Genomic DNA, 23,776 nt, shown 5'->3' with positions numbered 1-23,776 from the left:
AGTTCCTGACTTGCTGTGTGCCTTTTGGGTGAGTGAGAGAAGCTTTTCTCTCTCATGTTCCACATATATCAAAGCAGATAATAATAGTTAACTTATTCAGTACAGTATCTTGCTCCATGTCAGAAAAAATTACCCCTCAAGCATAATGACTCAAGCTGAAACATCTCTCTTGCACAGTGAAGCATTTGCATTTTTATATTTCATGACAGTTTATACTGATGAAATTTGAAATCCTATTCCATTTTAATCATACTGTGCTGAAACTTAATCTACTCAGCCAACATGTTACATGCACAAATACACACATTGTCAGCTGACAAGCAAAAGTTCATGGTGAACAATGAGCACGAAGGATGACTTTCTGAACAGACATACACACACACACTCACACACTTTTTCAATTCTTACCCTCCCCTTCGGAAATTCAAAAATGACATGCAACAAAGCAAGGACTGTAGGCACTATATTCCTACCAAATACTTTCAGTGAAAGACTAGGTGAACAAACACTGAAACAGGAACATCCTCACAATCCCCCCCACTAATCTCCTCCCGCCAATATGGGAAACTATCTAAATTGTTTTCAAGCAAAAAAACAAAGCACAAAACCTTAGAATCACAGAATCATTCAGGTTGGAAAAGACCAAGGTCATCGAGTCCAACCATTAACTCTGCTCTAAGAAGCTCATCCCCTAAACCATATCGCCCAACACCACAACTAAACAAGATACATATCAGATATCTCCTAAAGAAGAGAAGTACTGAGGTAGTTGCAAAAAAAAAAAAAAGACCCTTTCAAACAATAGGATGGAAAATGAGCTCAGTCTAGGTAGAGATGATGCGATATGTGGTCACCACAGGTCCACACACAGGTGTAGATGTGGCATAAGTTCATGTAGATTGAGGCAAGTGTTTGAAATGGCTTTTTCTAACTTCTTTCCAAGGCCAGTAAACACTTCTGGCATAATCAGCGATCAATGTGTTACTCATGCAGATGCCGCCACATTAATTTCTGAATAAAGATTCAGCTTTCTTGGACTGAAAGTACACCACAGAAGTTTAAATAAAACCTTAAAATTTACCTCACATTTGAACCCTGTTCCCTCAGATTACCTTTCTTCTCACTTTTTAGCTATTCCATGCTAGTCACGTGGCAGGAACTAAGATAGTTTGGAGGAGGCATCAGCAAGAAGAGGAAATGATATAGTACGAAAATAAACTTCTAAAAGTGTCAAAAAAATTACAGCATTTGAATAAAGAACTGGCTCAAAAACTGAATTAAAATGAAGTTTTAGAGTGAATCTGAGAAACCAAAATAACCTTGAAAAAAGAAAAACGCTAATCTATATTTATCCAGGATGCTTGCCAAATTCGTATGCATACACAAGCACCCATATTCACTGCATAGAGTACAATTACACTGCAGGCAGGCAACAGCTCAAAATGAAGCTGCTAGCAGATGTATTTGAACTGGAACATTTCTGAAATTAGAGCTCATTTAAGTTTCATTATTTTATAGGTCTTCAGAAAAACTGCAACATCTAGTCTTTCCTGGAAGAATCCACGCTGTCTGTCATGATGTTCATTTGCGTCTCCACATGTGAAAGAAAAGCAAGTGAAGGAATAATTTGGAGGGGAAAAGGGGAATAAAATGAGAGGAAATGGTTTAAAACAAAATGGCTGGATTTGCAACATTTGAAAAACAACTCTAATTTGCTGATGGAAGCATACTTCTGATCTCTGGTTCTCTGTGCATCTGTGCTGTCTGTATACAATAGATATGAATAAGAACTACGAGATTTGAGTTCCAGCAACACAGCAAGAAAGTCACTGAAGTAAGACAAACGTAATGGTTTTGCCCTTTATGAAGAAGATCAAAGTTCAGAGTCACCCACTTGCAACAAATTTCAACAAAAGCCCTTCTTGACTGAAGTTGCTCAAAGTCTAAAGACCACTGAGGCATGGTGACTTAAAAATCAAAGCAAAGAAGCCAGTGGAGTCAGGTGAGGGAGGTAGTTCAGCAAATATAATACAGCATAACTTTCGGTCTAAAATCAAACCCTTGGGAATCAGGAGAGCAGACGAGTTGCAGTTACCTTGTGTGGCTGTTGGATGACAGGCTTTCCCAGGGCTGCACGCTACAGCCAGTGACTGCATAGGCTCCCCCGCAGCTCCCATCTAGTTTCATCAGCAAGGCTTTCGCTGCGTTCTCAGCTGTCTTCCTGCAGTCATGAGCTCTCTTAAGCATCTGGGTGATGTTTTCATCACCCGTCTGGTCCCCTAGTTTTCAAGAAAACAGTCTATTTCAGAGCTTTGAGGAGGTTGACAGAAATTAAGGCAAGAATAGAGATTCTTCCACATACTCTCAGTTTATACCAAGATGATGACAATAAACTACCAATCTGTGATGTAAAAGCAACTTCACTTCTGTTGTGAGTATCAGTGGTAAATGGGCTACTGGCCTAAATGTATCTCTCTCCCAGCCACAAGCTCCAGATACTTGCTGCTCCAGGTGCATGTCTTAACTGATGTTTCACCTTAAGACAGTTTGTCTGTTTGTAAGGGTGTGTGTTGTGCACTAGGTTAGGACACTTGAATTAACAGCACTTTGGGAATGCCTCAGCCTGAATTACACCCTTACTCCAATCAGTCCGGTGCTGTTTCATAGTGTGGTCGCTTCCAGTGCTTTTTCTCAAAAGCACTTTTATCTCAAGCCCAACAGTTTGCCGGAACACCTTCTTGGAGGTTACCTTTCTAGCTGGAAGAATTGTCTTACCGCTTAGAAGCTGCCTTTTAGAGTTTACAGTCATGCATACTAAACCAAAAGAAAACTAGCAGGGGTGTTCATTAATTTGCTATAATTTGTAGTGGCTGTGCAGCATCTATGCAGCTAGTAAGCCATGCCTTCATCAGATGCAGGACAGAAACTACTACTGTCACTATTCTTATTGTCCTAAATCTAGCTGGAGACAAGTAATTAAAGTAAGACACATTAGCAGTTACACAGAGTCTGAACAAAGCTACAATATATTCATACTTAAACAAATATAATGCAAACATGTCAGGGAGTACAAAAACTCCTCAATTTGCTCTATGTCAGATTTTCATTTCATCCTTACTTGAGTCAAAGACCAATTACCCATTCTTCACACTTGCTAAGTGAAGTGGGTGCACTAGGAATAACATTAATGCTGAAGAAAGGAAGGAACAGAGAATGTTCTGTTAAGAGCAGCTGAATATGCTCAGCTCTTAAGTGATGCAGAAGCAATTCCCATGATTTTTCCACTCCAAGATGTTGATATAGAACTTGACTGATCTTCAAACCAGAAATCTACTCCTTTATCTAGGTGTTTTAATCAAATTTCATGGTGAAGTGAAGACACATAACTCAAACACAACTTCCTCCAAGCTGTTGTATGTAATGGGAAATTTGTGCTATTTGTATCACAGGTCTGTAATCAATAATATCTTAATTAAGAGCTGTAGACAGACACATATAAAAACCTACATTCACTATCATAAAATCTATGCAAGATGAAATGCTACTCAAATCCAAAGTATTTCTTCCTTCTCAGATTTCTTTCTGCCACCCATGGGAATAGAAAATCCAAGACTAAACTGACTTTTGCTGGCAATGATCTCCACCAGTGGTGAAAGCTCCATACTACAGTACGGAAAGGAATGACCAAGGTCTGGAAGAAAAGTGGACGAAAATCCCAGACTAATCTCTAATGTTTAGTGTATGGCACGCACCGCACAGTCCAAGAAAGGTGTACAAGGGCGTGCTTCTAGCTGTTGGAGAAATACAAAATAAGGGGTATGGTGACCAGGCAGTTACTATGACTCAGCACAGCATGCGGAGTTACTAGCTCTCTGAAGATTATCCCTCTTTCTACTTAAAGATCATAGAATCATAGAATGGCCTAGGCTGGAAGGGACCTTAGAGATCCTCTAGTCCAACCTCCCTGTCATGGGCAGGGACGCCACCTCTCGACTAGACCTGGCAACACACGGGGACCAAGCGGGAATCGAACCCACGACCTCGGTGTTGGTCCATTACTACAACTATCTTTTGCTATCAGTAAAAGGAAAGGGACTATAAAATCCAGACTAATCTTCACTGTGTAATTGTCTCTTTCCAACAGAAGAGTGGAGCCAACATCAACGTTGAGGTCCAAACACTTCTGAGCCGTATCTCATTCCATTGTAGCTCATTCCATTACTTACCAAGAAGCAAATTAAAAAACGCTAGCCACCACCTAGCCACAAGATTAACTATCCACTGTTAACTACTCCTGGCAACACAGTAGTACTAACATAAGACAGAATGTTTTGGAATTTCAGAGCAAAGATAAAATGGAGGGTGAAAATCTAAAGCCTTTTTTTTTTAACTACTCAGTGCTACCTTAGTATTGTATCTTCACTCCAGTTTTTCATTAACTACACTCAACTTCTAGGGTTGTGGCTAGTTCAGACAATCTATACCTGCACTTACCACAGCTGTATGGCCCTAAGTCACATATGCTTATGAGTATTGTCTAATAATTCCACTCAGTATAGTTGGATATCTCATCACTGCTCGAACAGGCATACCCCTTGTGATAGTATATGTAGGTGGATTTAAACTGCTGGTGAATTTTATGATTTAATTCCAGTCTCTTTTACTTTTCCCCTATTTTTTGTGTGTGTATAAAATGTTTTAATTAGTTAAAGACAAGAAAAGACTAGAGAACATCCTAAGTGACGGGTCATGAGATGATTCACAGTTATAACTAACTCTAATGTTAACTGAGATGTAAAAAAAAAAGAATTTTAAATGAAGTGATTCATTGCTGTCTTACCAACAGAACCAACACCTGCAGCTCTGAACTGCCCAAGAATGAGACTCTGCTCACTTTCTGCCAATGCCAGCAGGAGCTCATATGCTTCTATGCACTGTTCACTGAAAGAGAAAACAAACCCCAGAAAATAATCACACAAAACATAACCACAACTCATAAGGGAAGAATACCTGCAACAGCAATAACAAGATGGAGGTAGCTGATGAACTGCTTGATTCCCTACCACTTGTCTACCAGTAGGGATATTAAACAAAATAACACACATAGCTGCTATCACAAGCATTCAACAATCTCTCCTTCCTTACGATGATCCCAGTTTGGCCTTAAGTAATGTAACAAGTTAAAACAGAAGAGAATGACCTGATGTGAAGTGAGCTCTAGAAGCATATATGAACAGGTAACAATAGGAATGGTAGCTGGCGTGACTTCTTTGAGAAACTTTTTTCATGCCTTCTCACTATACAAACTACTGTATTCTATACTATATAATTAGACCACACAAAGTAAGTAAGAAGAAAAGACAAAAGTATTTGTTTCTCTGCTCTGGCTGGAAGATTTTCTTCCCTACAGCACAATGGCTTCTAAATCCAGCTGTGAGCCACTCATTCCTGTTGCATTCTAATGTTTTTGAAAATATATTAATATATTACTTGTAATTTGCTCAAGGCTGATAGTAACAGAATACATTCTTTAAAAGGCACACAAATTGTCTAAAGACCAGAGCTGCCTGTTTCAAATCAGGCGCAGCTGAAGGAGTTAAACAACACCTTCTTTATATACATAGTCAAAAGCACATTTAGACACTTGTAACCAAATACCAAGCAATTCATTCACTATTCCAACTGATGAAACATAAAGTGACTCTGAATTATGTGGAGTACAATACTACTCTCTGGTCCCCTGGTCTTCTGAAAGGTCCAGGTCTAACAGAGAGAACTTGTATCTTAATACTGGATACAGTTCAAGTCTGCATACCACTCCTAAATTCAAATCCGAATTAAGTGTTTTAAAATGAAAAGATAAATCTGTTTATTTTTGTTAGACCAAGTTCACTACTGCTGGTGACCTAGGGTTGAAATACACTCGTACCAACAACTTCACTTCTGGAGTTTGTCAAGCAATTTAAGCAAAGGGGCATTTCTTCAGTGAGGGCACAAAAAGGAACAGCATTAATAGGGCACACAAACAATTTCACTCTCAAAGACTTCTACCAAGCCTCCCCTGCTTCCTCTTTTTCCTGTTGAGATATTCTCTCTGTAGGTACATACCTGTACTGCAATGCAAGCCTCAGAGCTGTGGCATTGGACTCATACTTCCCAACAAGCATGCTCATCCTCTCAGCATTGCTCTTGCACTCTTCCAGTGTTATTGTCAACAAGTCATTCTGGGATTTCAAGTGCTCAATTCGGCTGCAGTAAAGGAAGTAATTTGTAAACTTCAAGCTTACCTTGCAGACACTGTCATGAAAACTCTAGAACAATAATAATTTAAAACAACAAATATTGTTTGGTCTACACTAGGCTTTTAAGGAAGATGGCAAAATCTATCAGTTCTGTGCCCCATATCAAGAGCCAAGGGGAAAGTAATTTCTCCTAGGACACCCTCTTTTACTTCTTCTCTCCTTCCCATAAAATGTAATCATAACCCTGTGCAACAGTAGCAAGCGGAAAGCTGTGCCCTTTTTTGGTAGCCAAAAGACCACGTAGGGCAGTTCCATATTAACCTTTTGCTCATTTTTCTGCCTCCATTCCTCACTTCCTGCTGCCACATTTGCTTCTTGTTTTAAGTGGCATATTCATTAGCGCCATGTGTGGGTGTGTGCAGGGATCATGCAGCTGCATAAACGCCCCCTTTCTCTGGAACACCCAGAATAAACATTTTGCTTGAAGTACTATTTTGGCTGTGATTACAGAGGTAACTTTGAAAATGAAGTTTCAACGAGGCAGTGAAATCTCCAAAAGCTCAACAGTCCAACAGAAACTCATATCAGAACTTAACTGTAATATTCTTCTCAATGAGGTTAACACTGAATCTGAAAATGAAGCTTCAGAACATCAGTATTACTGGTTATTCTGACTGCTAGTAACTGCACTACACCTCCATGTACTACATCTAATTATAAAAGTTGGACACACACTGAAAAGACAGGCAAATGATTTCAAAATGTGGACAGGCAGCTGATGAAGAAATTAGTGCCATTCAGAAATTACTGACTTCTTAATAAATACAGGAAGGAGGAGAAGGCCCAGCATACCATTTATTCAATGATCAGAATAATGTCCTAACTTTCCTAGCTGCTAGAACTCTCAGATGTTTCACCTCCTATCCCTTCTTTGATACTTCCTGCAAGGATGCATGCTGTCAAGGCCTAATTGTGCAGTGCATGAAAAAAAGAAAGCAAAAAAGGATCACATTTTGCAGCACTACAAAAACATGAGCTACAAATAAAAGAGAGATTATACTGATCAAACTAAATCTGAGATGGCTGTGAGGAAGAGAGGACTTGGAAGGAAACATGCTGAGACATGACTCTCATGCTCCCGATGCACAGTTTTGATATTATGTGCCAAAGAGGACATGAAGTGCTGGTTTTGATAGGATTTGCTTATTGAAGGACAACCAGCAGTAATTTAACTTGAACCAGGAAGTTACAAAATCTCTTCTGCAGATAGAAGAGTATTTCCTGCTATAGATGCCACACCACCACAAAACAGTACATCCATTGATACAGTTAACGCTATAATTCTGTTTTGTTAGGACAAAACAAAGAAAGTTAATTCCAGAATGACAGCGAATAAGTGAATCTCTATTTCTTTAAGTGCTGTGTCTTACGAAAAAAGATGCTATGTCTATTTGGCCAGCTACAAAGGACACTCTACAGTGCGAACTGTAGAAGTTGCCATGCTTATCTAACAACGTACGACCCAACTGTTGCACTAACGGAAAGAACCCTTAGCATAAGATTCAATCTTCATCAACTACATTCCATGTTTAGGTGCAGCTTCCACAGTTGAGCTGGGACTGAACTAAGGAGTGATCAAGAAAAACAGCAACTTTAACAAAGCTAATGGCAGACAACATGTTTGACTATACCTAACTTTCCACCTTACCTATTTAATCTTTCTGTCTCCACTTCAAACTCTCGGATTTTACTTTCAGAGATAGCAGATCCATGTGAATACAAAGTCTGGAAGATTTCCTGGATGTTTGAGCAGTCTTGGAGGGAATGTGCCAAATGTTCAGCCACAGTGCTGGACACCTGTGCAGGGCAGTTAACAGATCATCATGAAGAGGTCACCTCCAGATTCCTCTCACAGGCAGTTTGTTCCAAGAGCTGCCATCTGCTTGGATCCACTCACTTTAAGGCATTCATTACTCATCTTTTACTATGAATTTTATATTGAATAGAATATTTACACGTTTCCACTTTAAGAAGCTATTTTGATTTAAAATTCTACTAACCAAAGGATGAAGCCCACTATTTCAAAATACATTTTAAAAGCCTAACATACAAGTTATTTACTTTCTTAAAAGCATAGCAAAAGGTCAGAGCCAAGCTCTTCAGTGAAACAAATATTAGCACACAGTAACAACAGTGTTATGGCTTTACATTGGCATTACAAAGCAGAACCCAGTTGCATGTTAATTGGAAGTTATGAAATGCAACTGAATGATCTTTTCTTGAAGAACTTTATTTTGGAGGAATTGACCTAAAAATTATCCTCTTGAAGTCACTCAGAAAATGATTTCTAGCCACCACTTATAAGAAAATGTGATCTTAACACTGGGTGAAATATTCTTTGTTGAAACATTGTTCTCAAAGTAACTTCTCAAGTATTTTCAGTTAGCTCACATATTAATTTAGTAAGAAAACAATGCTGCTTTTAACAGAGCATGGATCATCTTCAAAAGAAATCACGCACACGCATAATTTTCAGTCCTTACCCCTATGCTGCTGATTTCTGATCCTAAGACAGGTCTATCAGATGATGATGACTCTGATCTTGTCTTTGACAACTTCACTCTTTCAGCAATCTGTAAGTCAGAAACCCACACTCCATAAAGATGAAACAAAATGTATTTGTTCACAAGCTACACTTTCAAACCTACACTTACAAACTACTGTAAAATTGACAGCTGTGTTGTAACTGAGAGAATCACAATCATTAGCATTTAATTACTTTGCACAGCTCAGATTCATGGGCGTGGCTTAGGACCCCAGAACCGTCTCGGGGGATTCTTGCTATCTCCCAGTTAGTCACGCACTTGCATGGCAGCTGTGAAAAACGAAGCCTGCTTCCCTCAGATAACGAAATGCATTGCTGCAACATGCAACAGCTCACCTTGGCTATGGGAATGTCATTGCTGCTGCTGCTTGTGCTCAGCTCTCCTGTGCTGGGGTTGATGGGTCGGTTGGCGGACGTCAGACGGCTTGGGCTGGATGGGCCTGTTGCCTGCACGCTCTGCAAACGCGTTTGCAGTTCCCGAACCTGCAATAAAACATAACATTTTGGTTTTTTCCGCTTTTGTGGTTTAAATAGTTTGGAGATTTTCTCATTGCCTAGCCAAGCCTAATTGCTTCTGGCTTGAGCACAGAAGCTGTGCTTCGTCCTGCAGTGGCTGCCTGGCTTTCACGTGGGGAGCAGGTGAATAAGGCTTTTTTAATATTCCATTGTGGTCAGTTTTTTTTACTATTTACAATGTGGAAATACACAAATGTAACACTGTAAAGTAATTACACAAAGTTTCAGCTTGTTTTATAGAATGCCTTCAGTGCAGGTGTACTATATGCACAGAAATTGTTCTCTCTGGGGTGAAGGTAACACTCCAGCCTAAGATTATGATGCCTAAACAAATGAAATTAAGATCCTGCTGTTATTGAAAAGCTCCCATGTTGAAAAAACTCCTTATAAACACATCACAGGATGACTTTGTCACATTTAAAGATCAAAGAAATTGAAATGTTAATCATGCTTTCAAAACTACAGTTAAGAAAAGCTCCTGAACGGTAAGTAATGTACAGACAAGAAAACGCCAGCAAAGTACGCAACCAACAGCCTGTAGCAGCTTGCAGTAAACATACATGGCAAACACTGCACAGCCCTCATAACACATCAAATACTTGCTGAACTGACGTCAAAAGATTTTCAGGATTGAAGGGTAAAAAAAAAAGTCTGTGGGGGCCAAACTGTAGCAGAGTTAGAGATTATACTGTTTACCTTGGAATAATTCTTAAGAGAAAAAGAATAAATGCTCGGCTTAACACAATAATTATGGCACCAGGAAAAACGACAGAGCTCATTTTTCCCACAGAATCACACAAAGAGTGTGAGATGAGAGGAGGGGGAGGCAATCACATGAAAATTTCCCTGAATACGGTGTTTAATATGCAAGTGGCTATGCTGATCTTGTTGGAGCAGTCCATCTGCAAAATGGAACTGGTGGAATTTTGCAAGCCCAGTGGAATAAAAGGTCAGCCATTTTGACATTCCCCTGCAGCATGAAATTCAACTCTGATTCCTATTCTCTTGAATAAAGTGGGATTTTATACTATATACAACACATTTACACAAAGAACTGATGAAGCAAGCTTAAATCCCTTAGTGAAAAAATATCAGAATTGAAGCTGCATTAAAGCTTAGGCTTTCTTCAGGGCTTGGCTCATCAAATGCATGGTCAGTGCTTTAGCAGTCTCTGCTTGAAGAAGCAGCAGTCAGCATGTTCTCGCCCTACATATATAGATCTCTTCACCCTACTGTGCTGAGCAAAGAGTTCAAGGTGCAATTGTCTCCAGTCAACAAAGCAGTATCTTACATCTCCTATGATCTCCTACAGTCTGCTGCTTCTTCTTCCTGCCTATCCCTCAGTTATGTGCAAACTGGAGGTCACGTTGCCTGAGGACTTACTGTCAAAATATCAGAACATTCAGGTATATGCAAATTACAAAGGAGATAAAAACACCATGTGCTAGGTAACAGAGCAGAACAACTGCATGTGGCTAAAAAAAAAGCTGTAGGTGGCATCAATACGAGTACATTAATGCTATCTGCACCAGTAACCTCCCTGTTTGGTTGTGGAAGAGTGCTACACCTTAAACAGAATGAATCCAAACAACTCCATTTGTCTGTCAGGAGAAAAAAAAATGAAGTATGCAAAACCTCAAATCCCCAATGTTTAATCTAAGTTCCTGAAAAATGAGCATGAGTGCTTGCCCTAGAATTATACATCTTAACTGTAATCACATCATGAAGTTAACCGAACACAGTGTATAAAGTGCACATTCATAGTATGTATCTTCTATATATTTGTAGCTGAGGCCTCCTTTGTTCATACAAACATATATAATTTCAACATGGGTACAGCTGCACTAATGCAAACCTTAAGGATAGAAGTGCTCTACTGATGCAAACCAATCATTTCAGTCTGCTGATATGCATAAAACTGAAATAAACCATGTATGTATGTTTCTGCTTGCAGATGTGGAATGCCAGTGCAGATAGGATTCCTACTGTGGCATGAACACTGAAAAAAAAGCAACTTCCAAACTTCACTAAATCAAAATCACATTTATTACTATTTCTTTTAACCCTGGCTGTTCCAAACTAAATTCCCCAAGTGCTTAAGTTACGGCATTGTTTAAAAGCAAACAAAGAGGAAATCTCCAGAGGCGTATTCTTCATAAAATCAAACTCCTGCCTCAATATCTGACATCAAAATTGCTAAAATATTCACCTACGTCCAGAAGCTAGTCTTGGAAGACTGTAGTGCAAAAAACTAAGTAACACTCTACATTTACAGGCAGCCAGGAAACCAAATGTTAAAGCTGCTTAAAATGATAGCATTCATTGATTCCAAAGTTTAAAAACACTCTGTGTGTAAGGACGATATTATATAAAACTTTAATGCAGATATGCTTCCTTTAGTCTATATATAATATTACTGTGCAGTAACTATTTGCCACAATTACAAAGCCGATTAGACTTAAGGATCTGTGAAATAGCATTAGCAATACAAACAAAAATGAACATAACTAAGACCGTGGCCAGGAAAGGTTTTGCTCAGGAAAGTATTTATAAAAGAAAACTCAAGAGCACAGCACAGTTATCAATCTATGCATATAAGCAACTACAACTTAAAGAAACTGTCTGGTTATTCATGCTTCTTGCTGCATTTACTGATTGAGGCCTTCATTTGGAAATTACATGCTGAATTGACTGCTATAAATAACTGCACCAACTTTAGCAACGCTGAGTACTGGATGGTAATTCTGTGCAGAATAAACAGGGCAAGTTTGTCCGACCTTTAAAATCACCAGTATCACAATTCACACATTCACCAAGCTAGAATCTCACGACTGGGTTGCCCACCCCCCAGACTGCCCAGAGAGAGCTTAGGTAACTATTTCTGGTCACCAAAACCCCCATCGTAAGTAGAGCAGTATGAACTATCTCCTCATAAAGTACTTTTCCACACTGGTAGTAATTCTACAGGAAAAATAAAGGCAGACCAAAGAACAGGAATCAAGAAGAAAAAAGAGTTCAGAAGACCCAGTTTCTTCCCTGGATTGCTGAATGCACATGTTATGAAAAGATTAGTTTAATAACTGTGACTAAAAATTGACTGACCACCCCTGCTCAATACTTCTACCAATCTTAAGTGTTGTTAACAGTGTAACAGAAAAGATACTGATGGTTATACGTATTAGCAGAAAGAAGGTAACACAGGAAATAAACACTTGGAAATGGGAGAGAGAGGAAAGGCAGACTCTACAGAAAATGGATGACAAAATTTGGAAAATCTGATGAGTGAAGACAAGGAAAGAAACAGAACCAAAAGACCAAAAAAACGTGACAGGAAAACGTGCATCTGTGAGTTAGGGAGGAATAACAAGGAAGGATATAAAGACTTCTTTAGCCCTCGCATCATACAAGTTTAAAGGCTGGAAGAGCTAGAAAGATATAAAAATTGCCATGAAGTCCTAAAACTCTAAACTGAGATGAAAAGTGGCTGGCAGGAAGATCTAATTATGTGATCAAAGACATGACTAGAGGAAAAAAATGAGAAATCCAGGGAAACATCTGTGAAATCCATAATTAAAAAAAACAACTAAAGAGCAAAGATCTTCTAACCAGCTGGAGGAAGTCCAAAGCATTACAGAAGTAAAGAAGTGCTGGAACCTTCGAAAGAGGTGAAGCACAAGGCAACAGAGCTATTAGGCATCAGAGCCATAGACAGCCTAGATCCAAGATAAATCAGGTGCAACCACATGTTCATAAGTTATTAATATAAATGTAAATAAGTGGAGATTTTGTTTATTAGTATTTGACGTTTAGCAATATGAACCAACTGTATAGCTGCATTTCTAATTTTTTGCTCTGAATGTCGAGAACTGGACTAAGAAACAGAGCAAAATAAAACATAGTTTCTCATGGGTACCTAAACAACTTAACAAAAAGAGCATGGGTAGAAAAGGGGCTGACATACCACGGTAATGTTGGATTTATGAAAGACTCTGTAAGTGATTAACAGGCACCACAGACATTTGCAGAAATGCATAATGGATTACAAAAAATACTTTAGTGGAATACAAACATCAACAATAATCATGAATCTAAGAAATATGTTTTTACTCTTTGTATTTTACACATGTCTATTCACAACTACATGATTTGTTAATGTATCCTAAACAAAAAAAATACAGCTATAAACTTCCTGGTTTTGTCACTGATTTCCACACTCAAAGGGCATGTGGTGCTTTTGTTCCTAAACCAGTTTCAAATAAGGGGCATGCCTGTGATTCTTTTCTTTCTACTTGGCTTGTGACGTGTTTCATCATGCCGTAACTCTGAGGCCTTCAAGTAATAACATTTTTTCCCATTCATTTTAATACCATTTAATTTTCTTTTTTCCTCTGTTATACAGAGGAGGAAGATAAAGCATAAGAAACCACAGGGAGTGAATAGATTTCTCACTTTCAAATTTATTCATGCATAATGAAAATTTGTGAAGGTGAAGATGAAAAATGAAATCCCAGCGTCGACAATTCAAGCTGCTCTGAGTAGTCAGGGCCCTGCTCACCTAGAGCACTCCTAACTTTTCCATCAGGCCCAGTGGTGATTATTTTCTACCAGGTTATTTTCAGCCCTTCTTAAATCATGAGCACCAGAGATAACACGGTCTGATTTCCTACAGGTTGTCTGTTGTCGTTGACTGTATATGGTAGAGAAGTCTTTCCTGGTGTTTATAAGGTCCCATATCCTCAATGAATTCTCCATGGCTGAACGAGTTTATATCTGCACTGATCAGTTCAAAGGACACATTTACAATACCTCTCTGCAAAGATGTCTACTTTCAAGAAACACACAGAAATACGTGAGTACCGCATCTCCATAAATGATGTAAAGCAAGGAAACCTGAGGATGTAACACGGCAGGTGAAGGGTGGATCCCCTAAAAGCTCTGAGCACAAGTGAAGCTTTCTGATCCAGGCTAGCACACAGCAGAAACAAACACAAGTGAAGGCAGTAAGCCTATATGAGGCTTTTTCTCATTTAATTTCAGATTAATCACTACACATTTGCATACAAGCTTCGAAACGGAAGGAAAGCTCTAGTACATTAACAGCTACAGGAAGATACTGCTGCATAAGCAAATACCATGCAACTGAAGGAGGAGGAGAATACAAATAGCTTTTGGCTGCTACCTCACCAAGAGACAAGGAGACAGAACAGCTGAAGGATCACTTTAAGCTGAGCAAACTGATAATAATCTCTAAGGGCCAATAACAGGTCAGTGCTCTCTAGCAATCTGAAATAATACCTTCTGATCACAATACAAATGATGCCAAAACAAGGACAGTTGAGCAGCTTGTGCCAGCTTTGTGTCACCCGAGAACAGTGTGGTCTTAAGAATGTCTGTGAGGCCAACGATCTGACTCCTGCTGTGGTTTGGGTATGTTTCAACTCTCAAGAACAAGGTATTCTGGGACAGTCCTCATGCTAAAATGAAGATTCCTGGAATGAGGGCAATCTGGGCAGCAGAGGCATCATGCATTAAAGCGGCATTTTTCTACTCCTCTTCAGATTATGTTTTCATGAAGGTCTTAAGCTGGAGATAGCTAAAATCTTAAGTCTGTTTTTATTCTGGTCAGTTTGGTGAATTCAGCTGAATGTGGAACAGATAGAGAATAATCCTTACAGCTAAAAGCATTTGATTAACTGAACAAGTTGACATAAGACTTATGCAGAGAACAGACTTAGCAGACCTCCAGAGCTGGAACCATCTTTTCACTGTGGACTTAGTTCCTCAGAACAGCCTCAGGGAAGCCTAAGCCCACGCCCATTGTTTCTTATGCCAACAGGCTGCTTGGGACTATGCTGAGGCACTACTCTGCTGGCAACTTTCATGGCCACTAACTAAAAAAAAACAACCCACAATTTTTACTTTGCAGTCATGATTCAGTTTATATGCTGTATCAGTGCTGCTCATCTGACTCCCACAGTGAATAAGAGATTTTGTGTAAGAACAGAAATACTACTTTTTCTACTACTATTTAAGCCTGTTACCACATATAGCACCTGTAAATATTGCTGATCTGATTACAACCTTATTCTCATGTAATAAAAATATTAATCCCATGAACTGGTACAGAAGTTTCAAAGCATCATATCTGTATTATTGGATTCAGGATTATTGCTAGCTTTGCGTAAGCAGTTTCTAGGGCACTGACAGGCCTAGACTTTATTTTTAAAATGGCAGTATCATACAGAGGTAAAATAAACCTCTGTGTTACGAAATTAGATGCTACACTGCAGGCACCCAACAGAAATAAGCGATTACCTCATTTACTAATGACCCGCGAGAAACAAACTCCATATGTATGTTGTTTCTTAGCTACCGTTCTAGAAAGCAGCTCAATCTGTTAACCGAATGCAGTAAATACCTAATTAAATTAAATCTCCAACAAGCCTGAGAAAAATGTATTGAAAGCACTCTGCTTGATTACAGACATTGGTCTAAAGTAACAGAGCTATTGATCTGGTCAACTTCAAGCTTATTCGCTTCACCCAATTTAATTTGAGAAGAACAATAACTAAATTTTAGTTGAATCTCCTTTCCCACTCTCCAGGGAAATAATCTGAAGTGACTTTGAGTTCAGGTGGCATAAAGAAAGTATTAATAGGTCAAAGAAAACATTTATTTTGTTGCAACTATGGACACAAAGTTACATTAAAAATGCAAATATGGTTTCCACGGCAACAATTACATAGCACTGCTGACAGGGTCATATGCCATGAACAAACTTCTCTGGTGGGGGCAATAAACCAGTTGTTCTGCAAGCTCAGGACAACATTAAAGAACATATTTCAATAAAGACCTCTATAGGTGCAATCTAAATGAAAACGGCTGAAAAAACCTCTCTGCCAGCTGTGCCTGAATATAGAAGCTGTTTGATTTTGTTCTGCTCTTGTGTCAACCCAAGATTAACCCTCTGTCTACTGGGCAAGACGTCTACCCAATCTGTCCATGAAGAATTTCCTTAATTAAAGAAGAATGAATGTTTAAACTGGCTTGCTCTATATGGAAGACAGTTCACAGAGCAATTCAAGATTTACTCTCTCCAGAGTCAGTGTCTGAACACAATCTGGACCAGCAACATCCCCCTGTTGGTATTACCTGCCAAATTCTCTAGCTACTTACATAAAACAAGGTGATACCCTCAGCCGTTTCCACCAGAGATGCTTCCATAACAGAGAGAAGTGCAACACTCCTGCAACAGTTCCGATCAACAGGCCAGCAACTACTGGACCAACATGATTAACATGATCCTTTTAGCCCAAGGCCCTGCCTGTACTAAGGAAACTGAAATATTCAGTAACAGTCAGTACTTGTGTGGCTCCACAAATGCTTGGTCTACTGGGAGTTCCGATGGACTGATCAAGTCAAGCTGTATCTGCACAAATAGAACTAAACAGCATTTTCCTCATCATCTAATCTTTCTGTCTGGCAGCCAAAGTGTCACAGTTTTGTGCAGAGATACTAAGGCCAGCTCCAAAATCAATGCAGCTGTATTAACTGGGCCAATTAAAATTATTCTTTTTTTGCTTTCCTTTGGATACAATCCTAAAGTAACCATCCTGGCTTTAACAGGTATCCCTGCACAGTCATACATTTCATTATACAAACATAACCTTTTATATTTTAAAGCTTCATTTTTCAAAGGAGTTAGTTGGTAACCTTACTCCTTACTCTTTCTTTAGAACCACAGTCCTCTTGTCTGTTAGGCATCTCATAGTGTAATTTCTGGCCTAATATAGCCACAAGTAGTTTACATTACTCTGTTCTTGCTCCAGTTTTGTTCCTAAATTTGAACAGCCATTAGCTCCCATTCTTACTTGCTTTCTCCAGCAACTGCAAGGAGAAATTAAACTCAGATTTTGCTTTGCCAGGCTGAACAGGAAAAACTATTTAAGTCACTTCTCCAAGTAAACTGTCCATTTCTCTGACCATCTTCTACACTATTTTTTTTGAAACTTAAATCAAACCTTTTCAAGCATAAAAGATAAGAACTACATATAAAATTCCAGATCAGATCTCACTATTCTTTACAGAGTCTTTCCAATCTCTACTGAAAATAACTTATCTAGCATATTGTAGGGTTGAATTTACCACCATGCATCAAATGGTCAGCCATGTTGATCCCTGAAGGGTACAAACACCAATTCTTTCCCCTCTTCTGTTTTCTGAGGAGCTTCTGGTTGTCAGCACAAATTCTTGTAATCAATCTTTTAAGTACCTTAACTTGCATTCTATACTTCTCAAAATTTAAATATTTTTCTATTAATTCATCCTGAAAGCCATTTAATTTTTTTCTTTTTTTGATACTCCTTTATTGGTTTGTACCATCTGTAGTGTCAATATCTGCATTTGCGTAAGAGAAAAAAAGAAGCATATGATTCTTTTCTCTGCCTGCTTGCCACCTCCTCCTCCTCACCCCAATCTTGCAATAATTCACCAGGTGCATAAATGCCAGTTCTGTAGCGCAAGGGATAGCACCACCTCTGTTTAAAAAGAAATATGACTATAAAACCAATCAAAAAACTTCAGGACTGACAACAACTCACACATACAGTACAAAATAAAAGTAAATTTTGCAAAGGAAATGTTGAAGTGGTCTTGTCTTATATGACAGGAGATTACTCTTCTCTCATCACACATACCTTTTTCTAGTATTAAGAGAGTTTTGTAAAGGTAATTTGTGGCTCGACATTTGAGGACTGCAAGTGTCACAAGACATAGCTTCATGCTAAAATGTTACAGCCACTAGACAACAATGTTGTTTTAGAAACGCAGTATTTGCATAAAAGGTCCATCAAATGGCAGTAGGTAAAGAGCAACATTTCCAATAATTTTACCAAGACACAGTGGTCTAAGTTGTCACTCAAAATGAACATAAACCTCAAACTTCCTGTTTAAAAAGAAAATTATTTCCTATCTGGCCAAACCTGGGCAGATTTAACAGGGATAAACTTAACAAATTTTAAAAGTAACAGAGATTGAGGTCATGTTGTCTTGAGTTCTATCTTTTTTGTGAACACACTTCTTTTCTTTTTTTAACTTTGGATTCCACACAAAACACAAGGCCTTTATCTGATCTTGCAGCATCCCTTGTAGACAGGGGGACAGGACATGGGTGGGACTACTCGTTCATTTCTGAGAACAATTATCCACTGACAGGAGTCCTGCTCTTTTTCTTTCTCCTAATCACAAACTTAATTCCCATCAAAAACAAAGAAATATTTGTTGTTTACAGGAAAAAATGCCTCAAAGGAAAAGTCACTAAATGAACATCTGCTTTCTTTATAGACAAGTTACATATGCTTCCTTGGAGATGAATATTAGCTTTTCTGTTAACACATGATTTTTGATGTGAGATTGTGGTACACCTTTTGGCTATACGTCACACACTTTTTTTCAATTATGTTCCATTTTGTCCTAGTTCCGTAATGTGTACGGTTTAGCTTTAAAAACAAAAACACATACAGCCAGTACAGGAAGTGAGATAAAAAAGGAACTTGTTCTGGTGACAAAATTAAAGAGGAGGAACAAGAAGCCACCATCTATGTAGCAGCCTTACCCTTCTACGCAGTCTGTCTCTTTCTTCACGAATAGCATTCATGGTGGCTTTGGTCCTGTTCAGCTCCTCTTCTTTGCTACATAGCATGGCTGTGAGGCTTTCATTCTCTTCCCGCAAGCCAGCTAGCTCCTTTTCCCATCGAGATCGCTCTTCAGATAGATTCGGATAAAGGTCGCGTCCCAGTACGCCCTCAATCTCTTCTACAGTCTGCAAAAATACAGTCATCAAAATAAGCAGAGAAAGATGACTGAAACAAGACAAACTGTACACAGGACAGAAGAGTATTATAGCCAACTATATACACTGATATGCATGCACCCAGCCCTACAACACTATTAGTTTGCTTCTTCTGTTTGACAAGTAATATCAAACAGAATTACTGCTTATTTTGTCCGATAGTTCAACCATATTATTCAAGTATTTCATACAGACCAACACTAAAGCAGATGGATGTTTTATATGCAGCTAAAACATCTGTCACCTGTGAGTGACAGCAATCCCAGTACTGTAATCTCAGAATGCCTTAAAACACATTAATGACTCCTTGTCATGGGCAAGCATTGTGCTTGTTGCTTCCTTGCCTGAGTAAGAGGCAGAAAGCAGCAGCCTGTGAATATCAATGTGCCTGGCATGGGGCCCTTCTTAGCTGTAGATAGAATTCTACAAAAGGGCAAGAAAAAAGTGGGACACTAAAAAAGAGGACTCTTCTCTCCCATGTCACCAGGCATGTTTCTTCCTCAAGGTGACAGAGAGATAGAAAGAAAACTAGTCTTGTCTGGGCTTACATTATACCAGAAAACATTACAGCTTTTGTAGTGCCTAAAAAAGGCTGAGTTTCCCTGGGACATAAAATGTTCTTCAGCATTTCCCATCTCCTTGCTCAAAACAGTGCCTTGTAGGCACCATTCAGCACGAACAGTAATTCAGCAACTTCCACTGGATGAAATTCAACCACAGGCACATGACACCAGCTAGGGAATACCTCCATGCCTAAAATTACCATCAGACTGAGCATTCAACCTGTTGAAACACAGCATAACGCTTAAAATATCAGGCAATTACATGCAGTTCTGATTCTACTGCTCAGTGTATAGTGTGCCTGCATCACATTTCTTCACTCATGGAAGATGTCTGCAACAACCAGGAACCCTGCAAATGTTTCTTAAAAGTTTTTGTAAACTCTCTGAAACTAGACTGCATTAAAATGGTAGGAAGAAATACAGAAAATAAACAAAGAGATGATGGAACTAGCAACATAAAAAGCTTTATTTCACTGGATAATCCAAGAACAAATTATAGTTAAAGCCTACAATTTCAAGGTTAATATGGAAGATAACTAACTCGTACAAAGGTTAGAAGTAGTCTCGTCAGTTGTTCTATTCAAAAGGACTTAGTTTTTATACATTAAAAGAATATGAATTAAGATAATTTGGGAGGAACTAAAAGAACCAATTAGAGAGCAGCTGAAAATGACAAACCAAGTAAAAGATACAAGTGGGTTTTCTGTTTGTTTTTTTTTCTGCAAGCAGTCATCCCAGTGTTTTCAGCACTGTCTGACACGGAGGTATCAGTGAAATTTTATTATTTCTCCATTATAATCATAGAATCATAGAATGGCCTAGGCTGGAAGGGACCTTAGAGATCCTCTAGTCCAACCTCCCTGTTATGGGCAGGGATGTCACCTCTCGACTAGACCTGGCAACACATGGGGACCAAACGGGAAATAATAAAAAGTTGATTATTTAAAAGTCTATTTTTAACAACTACTTTAAGACACCTCTATGGAAGAAGCAGGGACAAAACTTTTGTGATCAAGTTCAGTCTACTGCTTTAAATCATATTTCATGTATTTGTTCCACAGAACTGCAACATGTTAGGAGTCATAAATGTAAAACTTCACTGACAGCATATCTATACTATAATTCTGCTTACATACTTGGTAGTCACTTAAAATACTTTTCTAAGAGAGTAATGCCTTGCAACATCTCTTGCAACATCATGAAAGAAGCTGCAGCTCTCCTCTACATTAGAATCACAGAATCATTAAGATTGGAAAAGACCTCTAAGATCATCAAGTCCAACCACCAACCCAATATCACCACAACCACTAAACCATATCCCGAAGTGCCACGTTTTTTGAACACTGCCAGGGATGGTGACTCCACCACTTCCCAGGGCAGCCTGTTTCAATGCTTCAAGACTCTTTCAATAAATTTTTTTTGTAATACCCAAGCTAAACCTCCCTTGGTGCAACTTGAGCCCATTTCACTTAGACCTATGGATCTTAAACTATGACAAAGTAAGTTACTTTAACACCATATGAGGATGGGTTCAAGCTCTGAATAAGCACAGGGCAGTTAATCTTACAATGTGAAGACAAACTCCATTATGGCAGAAGCATTCTCTCCAGATGATGACAGCTTTGTTTTAAGCGGTGCCTCTTTGTTGCTGTCTTCTCCTCTCTCTTCTTTCCATAGAACTTCTCTCCTTTATCACACATTTCCCATGCTGTTTTCTCCCTCCTTTAACGCCAAGTTCCAGTGCTGACTCCTTCCCTCTTATTCCCTATGCTCCTACTGCTGCTATTTTTCCAGTATCTCCCCTTCCCCAGCATCTTCTCCTCAGAGCACTAATGTGGGTGATAAACCTGGAGCCACACTGAAAGAGGAAGGACTGTCATGAGAACGCAGCATCAGTGGATCAATACTATGGAGGTATCTTCAGACAGAGGCTGCTGCTGTTTCTTCAAACTCCATTGCCACCATCTACCCAGTACAAGGTTGAGGCAGTGAGAGCATCATCACGAGGTCTGACAGTCATACTAAGGGACGCCCTACAGTCCTTAACAAAATTGAGGGGCTGGTCTGCTTGCTTCTATGCTCCTTCATTTTGGCATGATCAATATTTTTTTGCTGATCATTCTCTGATCTGACGATCAACAAGCTACTACAGTAAATAAAACATAAATATTTTAGATGGATACATCTATGTAAACTTTTTCTTCAAAGCACTATTACGGAGCAGTTTTATCCAGCATGCTGCTGCACAGCAGACAAATAAGGGAATAATTTTATGGATTATAGGATTGAATTGCAATGTAATGTTCCAAGCACAGGGCAGGATGTCATATCACAGCACTTCCTGTCTTGTCTCTGACACTGCCATCAGTAGTCTCTGCCTTAGTTTCCTTACGAAAGGTGTTGTGTTACAGACATAGTATCAGATGATATCAGCAGGTTTAAGAGAAGCAAAAATCAACATATGCCTTTCACAAGGCGTAACTCAATAGCAGAATTTATTCCTACTAGAATTTATAGAGGTCAAAAATTTAGATGGGTTAAAAAACACATTAGATACAAACATGGAAGAAAATCCCACCTATGACTATTAAACACAAAGACATAATCTCTGAAGAAGTTCCTAAAATCATCTTAGTGGAAGCATCTTTGAAGGAAAGAGAAGAACATACTATGCATGTCCTTTTGGATACAATCTTTCCATCGGTATCTGTGACCAAACAGGTGGACTTTTGGTCTGACCCAATGCAGCTGTTCTGATGTTCTAAATGGTTCATGTCTGGAAATACTTTCCTTAGCCAGCAGCATTTTAGTGGTCAATATCTGTTAGCGATAGTTATTTACTCCTCAAAACACATGTAGCATTAACCAGCCTACTCTGTGGAATTAAACAAAGAACAGTTTTGTTAACTGTTCAGTTTATCAAACACTCTGATAAATCTCATTTGAAGGTCTTTTCATTCTTTGTGGGACAGAAACAATTGAGCTAGCTAGGGTCACATGATTTGTATAAAAGAGGCCCCCCTAAAATTTCCCAGCAACAGCTTTAAATCAACCTGGTGAAATTTAACCATAAAAGCAGGATTCAAATCAATCAAATGCAGTAGTCCACTGTCGAGTAAAAAAGGCAACAGTAAAGGACAGTCAGAATATTTCAGGTTTCTGTTCATGTTTTAAAACTCTCTCAGTTCTCTGTCTGAGGAAGCAGGAAAGGAGATGACTTTCACTTATGGGTGGACTTGCAGAGAGGGGCTTTATATGTAGGTTTTACTGTACTAAACACACAAGTGACATGCTCCCAGGCTCTATGGCACAGGCAGCGGGAAAAAGCTTTCCCCCCAAGACGGCTATGCACGTAGAGATGACACGAAAACAAAAGGCTTGCATTTCAGACCCAGAAAAGACTGCTGACAGTTACTTATCACTATAAAAGTTTGACTGCAGTTAATTTGAATCAACAGTAAATAATGAGATTAAAATAAAAACCTTGAGAATTAAGCTTATGGCATCTATTTTGACATTTTTGATGAATCCATCTCCTGTGAAGTTTTCATCTCATCTCATTCAGAGACTTTTGTGCACCTCATACAAATCAACGTCTACCTGTTTTCCAGGATCCACAATCTCTCTCTTGCTGAATACTGACTTCTGAGAACACTTAACTCTAATACTCCATATAATACTATGTAATAAAGTATTGATTCTAATCCTCCAAGACACTCAAACTGCTTTAAGATCATTCTCAAGAGACCCAGAAGTCAGTCTGCCTATCTCTCAAATAGAATCACATTTTTCAAACTACTGCTCGACATGAATTTCTTTATAGGCCATTATATTTCTCAGGCACCATGCACCACCAGGGACAGAGGGCACCTTTCCCAGTAGAACACCAAAGCGCTGTCTAAGCTGTCTAGAACAGTCACAGACCTCACCACTTCAAGAATGAAATGCCAATGTATTAGGTTCTGTATAAACGAGTCACTGTCGCCTTTCCATCTGACAA

The 23,776-nt window shown here is 38.9% G+C and overlaps 1 protein-coding gene across 1 annotated transcript in view; it reads right to left on the bottom strand.

Annotated features, from left to right (window-relative positions):
* MCC (mutated in colorectal cancers) overlaps positions 1-23,776 on the bottom strand; it is a gene marked incomplete at its 5' end in the record, with an annotated part of 50,340 nt that overhangs the window by 25,707 nt on the left and 857 nt on the right. Inside the window, 7 exons of the mRNA XM_009871526.1 lie at positions 2,096-2,279; positions 4,841-4,941; positions 6,109-6,249; positions 7,951-8,099; positions 8,786-8,875; positions 9,184-9,330; positions 18,977-19,183. Coding sequence (XP_009869828.1) covers positions 2,096-2,279; positions 4,841-4,941; positions 6,109-6,249; positions 7,951-8,099; positions 8,786-8,875; positions 9,184-9,330; positions 18,977-19,183 — 1,019 coding nt within the window. The remainder of the gene's footprint in view (positions 1-2,095; positions 2,280-4,840; positions 4,942-6,108; positions 6,250-7,950; positions 8,100-8,785; positions 8,876-9,183; positions 9,331-18,976; positions 19,184-23,776) is intronic.

Source organism: Apaloderma vittatum, unplaced genomic scaffold (genome assembly GCF_000703405.1).
Source record: "Apaloderma vittatum isolate BGI_N311 unplaced genomic scaffold, ASM70340v1 scaffold33556, whole genome shotgun sequence".
NCBI classification, from domain to species: domain Eukaryota; kingdom Metazoa; phylum Chordata; class Aves; order Trogoniformes; family Trogonidae; genus Apaloderma; species Apaloderma vittatum.
The sequence above is the reverse complement of the archived record's forward strand: the minus strand, read 5'-3'. Positions and strand labels throughout refer to the sequence as shown.